Below are 8,867 nucleotides of genomic sequence, written 5' to 3'. Positions count from 1 at the left end.
ATATGGATAATATCAACTATGATATGTTTGCTGATTTAGTTTAAGCTGCAAAAGCATTAACAAGTGTTCTGGAAAAAAGATCTTACTTACCCATTGTGTAGCAGTATTATAAAGAACTCATTATCAGCACATAATTAACAGTAGTTTTTTAAATAATGACAATAGATAAGTTATTCTCACCATATTTTTTTCTAAATTAGCTAAAATGTTTGAGATATCATGGAAGCAGCCATTTTGAAATGAAAAGTTCTTCTACTGCCCCTAGTGGAGTGATGATGCACTACAGCGTAAAAAACATTGATGAAGTTTAGACAGGGGGTCTCAGAAATGCATACGGATTATTATAAAGATATTGAAACACCTTTGTGCTTTATTTTGAAGGACACGTGGATACCAAAAGGAAGAAACTTTGGTTGAAGGAGGCGGAATCCAAAAAGAAGCGAGCTGGACGCCTTTTCCCCAGATTCAGTGGACTCGGTGCCTTTTTCTGAACTCTTCTCACTTGTACAGAACAGGATGTTTGATCGCCGTGAGTTCTTTGTGGCATTAGTTTTTTTTGCTAATTATTTGAGACAGCCTCACTGCTGCTTCATTTCTCCACTTGTTAATCAGCAGCAACGCAAAGCTTAACTCCCACATTCTTATATCAGCCAGATGCTCGCCTGCAGAGGCCTCAGTTTAATGGTTTATTTTGTCCGAGACGCGCTTTAGCGGTTCAGCTGTGGCTGTGTTTATTATTAATGGAACCTTGAGTTCCAATTCATCTCTCATGATTGGACTTTCCTAAGTTTTACCGTGTGTTTCAGAAGTTTTTCAAAGGGGTCCAGGTGGAAGGAGAATCGCAGGAACAGCCTTGTTTGAGACAGAGTTCCAGTGCTAATTCTGTGAAGCATGTGAGAGTATGTGAAGGTCAGGCTATTCAGGGGATACTTCCTTTATAAGAGACAAAGAAAAGGAGGATAATGAACTGAAACAGGTTAAAAATGTTTGAGAATATCACAGGCTGTTCCTTTTTTCTCATTTGGGCTGTTTTAATCAAATCCCCTCATTTTATCAATGTTTGATTTTTTTCTAAATGAATTGTGAGTGTAAATGCAGACTGTTGATTAAAAAGGTGTTCACTTTTCATGGACACTAATAAATGCTTGGAGAAAAGTGTCCAAAATATGAGTTATCTTCTTTTCGTCAGACAAAAATCTTGCATTTTACTGCTGGTAATGCAACTAAAATGAGCCTCATGAAAGTAAAACAGACTTTTTTTTTACAAATGCATGTAAAAGAGCTGGACAATGAATACAAAGTTAGATTGTATGATTTGACAATGTTTGAAGCCCCTAGTGGTAATGTATGGAACTGCGCCTAGCTTAACCCCTTCATGGTCATTCATAAATAAATACATGAGCACATAAAAACATAAATAAATAAAATGTTCATTTAAAACAGAGATATTGAATATTAATTACTAGTTAAAATAACATCTTAGTTTGCCAGATTTTTCTGGAATATTTACATTTTTCTGGCAGGTTGATGTTATTAAAAAAAAAAAAAACACACAGCATAAAACAAACTTAAAAGACAGTATACAAAATACAAATAGCCATACAGTAAAAACTAAATTAAATATTTATTTTCTGTTTTGTGATGAAATGTTCCTGGTCACTTGTGATTACAAATTTTAGAAGCCACTGTTACAACTATTTCTTTAGGGATGGTTGACCTAAATTACAAATATATATAAAAAAATATTTAACGTTTTTTAACGTTCAACGTGATGTTAAGTTAAGAAGTTTTGGATTTAATGGTAAGTTGCTAATTAGTGACATAAAGAGAATAGAATAAAACTTTATTGATCCCACAAAGGGGAACCATAGCTCTTGTAAAAACAGTAGATATGATCCAAAATGTTCAAAATTAAGTTTTAGGCCAAATTAAAGCATGTTTTAGTCCAAACTCCATGTTATTTCTTTTATGAGGTGGATTATCAGAAACATTCCATAGATCTGCTTCTAATGAAATGAATGGTTCGTTTTTTTAAATATATTTTCAAAATTCACTTTATTTACAAAGTAGGGGTGTTCACAAAGCAATAAAAAGTAGATGTGATGCTGAGGGAGTGAGTGAAATAAAGAAATAAAAGATCGCAGCGGCTGCGTCATCCTTTGCTCCATCACTCTTTCTAATGCAGCCCTAAAGGCTTGTTTAAGTAAACACTGATATTTGCTCCATCAGTATGCCTTTAAAAATGCACCAATAACACATCAAAGAATAAATAAAAACATCTCACTATAGGCATATTTATGTGAAAGATCCACTCAGAAGAAAACCATGTTTTTGGTGATTTTTAACCTGGATGGGAGACATATATTAGGAAAATTAAGCTATAAATTGCGCTTTCTGTGAATTTTTGTGAATTAGGAGCAGATGAATAAAATGTTTGAAAAAGAAAATATATTGAGCTGAATTTCTAATGAACTACAGCCGCTCTGCAGCCACTATGTATTAGAAAATGACACAATTTTTGAGAATTTTGGCTAAAATTGGCATAATCATGAAAAGAAAATGAGATTTAAAGATTCATAAAAAAGAGTTTCAAGCAGAGGGGTTTTAGAGAACAGAGGAGAATCAGCTGGGAGGCGAGAGAACAGCTGGTCATTCCACAGTGAATGGCTGCACCTGAAAATATTATTACACATCTGGCAGGTAATTTATTCAGATCAGCTAAATACTTCCTTTTTGTTCCCTCCCACTGACTCCTAATGCAATTTAAAGGGTTATCCTGACTTTTATTTGAACAGATTGCTGCCGTTCCAGCGTGTCATAAAATTTATGCGAGGTGCACTCTCTTAATGCGCTGAGTCACTTGTCCTCGTTTCCTGCAATGCTATGAATTTTCACCTACTGTTGTTCTGAGCGCGGTGGCTGAGCGGGATCAGGGACAAAACGTTCTGGACTTTTCTGTCACGCAGGAAGAGCTCTGGAAGAAGCAATTCTGTGAGATTACTTGAATGAGCCTGCAGTGTTTTGTATTATTCATGTAGCAGAACGCAAACACATGACCCAGCAACTCATTTGGCCCTTATTCCCATGCAGCCAGCAGTCTCTGAGGGTTTAATTAAACTGTGCAAAGCCAGTGGCCCATCTCCCTTCAATGACTTAAACTCCACATCCGTCCTCCTGCTAGAAAATAAAAAAAGCAACATCTGTGAAATCTTCAGAGTGACTTTTACTTTGAGGATTTTCACCTCCCAAAGGTTGGAGGCACTTTATCCGTCTATGTGTCAGGCAGAGGCTGTTGCATCTTTAGGGGTGGAAAGAAAAAGCAAATGAAGGAAGAGAAGCACTTATAGACATCCATCATCACGTCGAATCAAATGTAATTATCTAAATATTACACAGCTAAATGACAGGTTAAAAAAATGCATTTTCTGCCACAAAAAACAAAACAAAAAAAAAACAATCAACAAATCTCATGTCAAACACAAAAAAAAATATTATTTTAAGGCTGGCTATTTCAACTCACATATATAGGAAGGAACCAATAAAAGATCAATACTAGTACTGTTATCAAAAATAGTTTAGTAACCAGACATTTCAGTCTATTATGGTCAAAGGTTAAAAATAAAAACTAAGGTTTTGCTGAAAAGAAAGCGGGAATCTGACACAGAAAAGTTAGTCCTATATAGCTAAAAATGAAATATATAAATACAAACAATATTAATCAAGCTAAATTTGAAATGATTTATATAAATTAAAATGTATTATAAATAAATAATGACATTTGAAACTCCAATGATTAGGAAGTGATATATCCAGATTCTGCAACACATGTACAAAATATCCAATCAACACAGTGTAACTTATAGAAAAAGTCATATATTTGGAGGGATTTTAACATTATGTAATATAGGTGCACTTTTTGTTTTTGTAATTTTTTTAAATACTTTTCAAAATTTCTACTGGCATTTCGTTATAATAGGCAGTTTTCAGACATCTGGTTTGGTTAATATGAATCAGACTTTGTTTCCCCCAATATCCAGAACACATTTTCAGTCTGAAAGCCCCCAAGCGGTGAATTCAACTGGTTTCAGGACCAGGAACCGCTCTCTGACAGATCTTTCAAGGTGGTCTGTGTCCGTTTCCAATAGGACTGAGCTCCGGTTCACTCAGTCTGAATAAGCTCTGTGTTCGGGTTGGAACAACTAGACCTGAGGCTCCAGAGCCACATGTAGCTCTTTGACCCCTCCATTATGGCTCCAACGGTTAAATAAAAATACTTTTCTATTTTGAGCTAAGATAGAAGTGCACTTCATCAAAATTGAATTAAAAAATTTTGACAGATTTTTGAGCACCGTTTTCCACCAAATATCAGTTAGAGATTAATGCACAGCCAGAATGTATTCATAAGGCACATCAGATTATAAAGCAGATTTCCTTTTAATCAAAGATTTTAGGAGTTCCTTATGGTCTCAAAACTACAGCACGGGTCACTTATTTCTGATTGTAATTTCTGGCTGAGATGAACCAACAATGGTAAAATATAATGTTGATTTTTTTTTCGACTGCTGACATGACACTACCTACATTTGCTGCACTGAGGGAACCAGAAATGGCAGAGGGTGTCTTTTATTTTGAAAGGATGTCATGCAAACCTCAGTCAAAAGTTATAAACTATTTCATATTTAGAAAAAATGCTATTTTTTCTTTATGTTTAGGTTATGTTAAAAAAAGTATATTTATTATTTACTTTTAATTATTCCTTCTCTTGTTGCTTTGCCCCGCCCTCATAATTCCCGGCCAATGACTGAAGAGATCTTTGGTCACATGATTTTGTTTACAGGTGCTGGTTTGAAATAAAAATGTCCGCCTGCATACAGACCAAATGCAGAGTTCAGGACTCGATCTGGACCAGAAGACTTTTCCAATCTGAATATATTCTAAATGTGAAATGCAGAAATTTAGTAAAAAAATTATTCACTTTTTAACGTATCTTGAAATGACAACAGAATTTTAAACCATCTTATGTTTTTAAAAGGAAAGAGGCAAAAAAGTTGGAATATCTCATCCTGTGTAACTAAATATGAAATATAAGTATATAAATAATCAAAATTAAGTGAATAAATAAATATATATCTGTGAAATATGAAACTCAAATTATCTAGAATCCAGATGCTGGAACAAGTCTACAAAATATCTAATAAGGATAATACGGGGATTTTAACATAATGTATCATAGGTCTAAGACTTAGAAAAATTAGTAAAAACTTTTCTTATTTTTTTTTATTTTTTTTCTTAGACATACACACTTTCTTTTTTAATTTCCAGTGGATCTCCAAACTGCCAGGTATCTAAATATGAAAAGCAGGAATGCAGTAAAAATGTCTTTTTATCATGTTTTGCTTTGACAGCTTCTTAGTGAAAGATAGATAGGCCTTTATTGTCATTATCAATGAAAATGGAGCAACCGTTACAGTGTTACATTTACTAAATAAATGTCAGTAATAATATCCAGAGATATGTACATGATAGAAGTAGAAAATTGTCTGATCTGAACAGACCGGACTGTTCCGGTTTCCCCTCATGCACCCGAGACTTAAATAATTACAAAAATGTTAGGGTCAGAAAAGCTTGATGAACAAGGATTCAAAAGAAAAAAAAACTGATTTGGCCTCCTCGTGCCACTGAGATGAGATAAAAAGCGAACACGTGGGGGGAAACAAAAAGCCACCTGCACGGGCTTTATTCTGGAACAGCTGTCAGACAGGGATTTAGGTGCAGTTAAATTGGAGTGAGATTTTTTTTTTATAGTGCACTCAGTAGATTAGGAGAGAGAAAGCATAAAAACAAAAGTCCTTTTTAGTTAGCTAACATGCATGAAGATTCACACCTAGAAAAAAAAAACAAAACTCTTTCCTTGCATTTTATCTAAAACTCCTACATTTTGGGTCCTTTCTTGCCATTCTACACATTCAACTAAATCTTTAGATTCTTAAGTGATTAATTGTTAATTCTATTTTAATTATTTATTGTTCCTTGTCTAATAAAAAAGCCTATATGTGAGTTTAAACAAAAGCTTTGAATTTTGAGCCCAACTGCTGGGCGTTTCTTATATAAGAGATAGCTTGCAGGAGCGTTCACTGCAGGGAGCCGAAAGTTTTCCTCTGATTCAGGAGGCTGTTTTCTCATATAGACTCTGAACGTGCCTTAATCCCTGGATACAGCAGCTCAGCGGGGAACACGAGTGCATAATGTAGTTTTAGTGAACCGCAGCTTTGAAGTGAGCCCATAATAAACTTTAGATATGCTCCTCAGACTCAGTACAAAAAAAGATCAGAGTTGAAATTGTGCTAAGCGAATACCTGGAATAAAAAGGATCCTCAGAAAAGAAACAATTTAATGTTGGTTTTAAGAAAAGTGACAGAAATCATTTCAGATATGGTCACATGACATGAGTTTTTATTGTTATATTTTCTAAAAATGGGGAGATAGTTATAAGAGAATGCACACTGAAACTTTTTCATTTATACTAAACATCCATGAAAAACATAATTTCATCTGCTCAGGCTACAGTCACATGTAAAAAAAATTCACTGTGCAGCGACCTTTTATTTTAGCAAATTCGGCATGTTGTGCAGTGGATGCAGAAGTTTTAAAAAAATGTTAAAATTTTAAGGTGATGGGACGGTTTTTCTCTAGAAGTTGACATAGGCCGCCGCGCACATTTTAAGGTTACACGGTGGCAGTTTAGTAACCGGCTGGATGACGCCATTATGTAAATGTGTCCGGACGCCGGACGCTCATATCACCGGCCACCAGCCGCCAAGGAGTTTGTAAAAAGTGGGCCTGACTGACTAGATTTATGACCACACCCACAATTTAGAAAAAATAAATAAATAAATAAAGGACGGTGGCATAAAGTCTGGAAGATTCTGCCGCTGCCTCCCTAGATGTGGATGTAACCGTAGCATTAACCTCAAACTTCCAGTCCCCTGGAGTTACTGGAGCCTATCCTGACTACTGTTGGATAAAGGTGAGGTTGTCACTCCATTGTAGAGCCACACAGAGACAAACAGCCACACACACTTATATTCATACCTGAGGGAAGATTTTGAGTCCCCAATAAATCTGTGAAACATGCTTTTTGGACTGTGGGAGGAAGCTCGAATGCCAGGAGAAAACCCATGCATGCACGGGAAGAACATGCAAACTCCACACAGAAGCAACCCAGCTGAGATTTGAACCAGGACTCTCTTGCACCACCCATAAAAATATCATAATTACAAAATCAGACCATAAAATATGTACAACAAACGGACTGTTCACACTGAGCTGTTTGGTCCGCACCTGTTTGTTTTCTCTGATGTTCATCTTTATTTGTCAGGTAGTGATCCTGCCCACAGCATGAGTGCATTGTGGGAGTTAAGGTCAATTCTGTTGGTGTTGTTGCCCCATGAGTGAGAGGGTTATTGCCAGGCATCACTTCTGCAATGCTGTCAAATGTCTGCCAAACTAATAAAATCCCCCCAGGAATTTTTATTTGTAAATGTTTCCAGTAGCTTTTTAAATAGGATTGTAAAGTTATTCACCAAATCCTACAACAAAAATATATTAAAACGCCATTTTTCATGTTAATCTGAAGCCTCTGCTTCCAAAATCTCCTCTGAGGGGGCGTGGTTTTTAGCAGCTCCATTCCTAATGGATAATGGCTGAAGAAGTTTAGCTTCCTTTATTCTTTGAGCCTGCATGCCACTGTCTTTTACTCTGTGTATCCTAGATTGCTGACCCCTGCAATATAGCATATTTAGCTAACTTTTTTGCTGTCATCCTCCTGGTCTGTTTATCCAGAGGTGGCATAGGTTTAACCAAAAATAGTACTCACAAGCAATAATATTTTACTTCCTTATTTTGAGCCGCCAATCTAAACCTTTTTTGTTCTGCATCGTGTCAAACCTTCCCAACCCGCAGGAAACAACCTTAAAAACCTTTGAGCTGCATGAGAGGCTATGCAGGTCAGTTTAATGAGACCTATTTCCATCTTCATGCTATCTCATAACAGCTCCTTTGCTGAAACTTGGACTTTATGCTGCTCTGGAGGTTTGATAGAACACAATAAAAGTATAAAATAGAATTTTAAAAAGTCCTAAATTCAAACTGTGAAAGATAAATAGAAAGAAAAATATAAATTATCCATTCCCCAAATTACTGCTACTACATTCTCATCAATTAACATTCTTTTAATGATTTCTCACCCAAAGGTATCATATCAGGACAACATCCCATAATGAAATCCTGAAACAAAAAGGCACAACACAAGAACAATCTTACTCAAAAAGCAAGTATCTGTTGTTTTTTCTTTCATTACAGGAGTTGAAGGAAGCGGCTTCTCTTAAATGCCGTCAAGCTGCAATGATCTGAGTTTTTTTTTTTTTTTTTTTTTCTCCAGAGAAGACTTTCTACTTTCTACAAGTAATGCCGGTGTGCTGATTAGAGCGCCTTACTGAATCCAGGAAAGTGTAAATTCAAACTCTTCGAACAAAAATATAAAGGGAACAATCCGCCGAGCTATTTAAATGACAAAAACGCCTCTTTCCCGCTGGGAGCAATCAGGACCCGATTGCAGTAAAACATGCATGCAGTGGTTCAAAGAAACAATATGTAAATCATTTTTTTTTACTCTAAAATAACATTTTATGTGCAGAGTGAGAGGGCTTTTGTTACACTTATTGTGCTGTTTAAATACTTTCACTGGTGCTTTTTGCTTCCAGATTGGAACAAATTGCATATCTGACAGATTAGACTGGTTTGATCTATAATTTGCCATTTTAGGGAAAAGCATAGAAAAAAAACAGCTCTGTGGGTTCATTACATGC

General features: G+C 35.7%; 1 protein-coding gene across 1 annotated transcript in view; it reads left to right on the top strand.

The window, feature by feature from the left end:
* Positions 1-1,165, top strand: part of dnajb6b (DnaJ heat shock protein family (Hsp40) member B6b) — a 23,884-nt gene extending 22,719 nt beyond the window's left edge. The window contains exon 10 of the mRNA XM_024280245.2: positions 382-1,165. Coding sequence (XP_024136013.1) covers positions 382-491 — 110 coding nt within the window. The 3' untranslated portion in view covers positions 492-1,165. The remainder of the gene's footprint in view (positions 1-381) is intronic.
* Positions 1,166-8,867: the final 7,702 nt, after the last annotated feature.

This window comes from Oryzias melastigma, linkage group LG20, assembly GCF_002922805.2.
Source record: "Oryzias melastigma strain HK-1 linkage group LG20, ASM292280v2, whole genome shotgun sequence".
NCBI classification, from domain to species: Eukaryota; Metazoa; Chordata; class Actinopteri; order Beloniformes; family Adrianichthyidae; genus Oryzias; species Oryzias melastigma.
The sequence above is the reverse complement of the archived record's forward strand: the minus strand, read 5'-3'. Positions and strand labels throughout refer to the sequence as shown.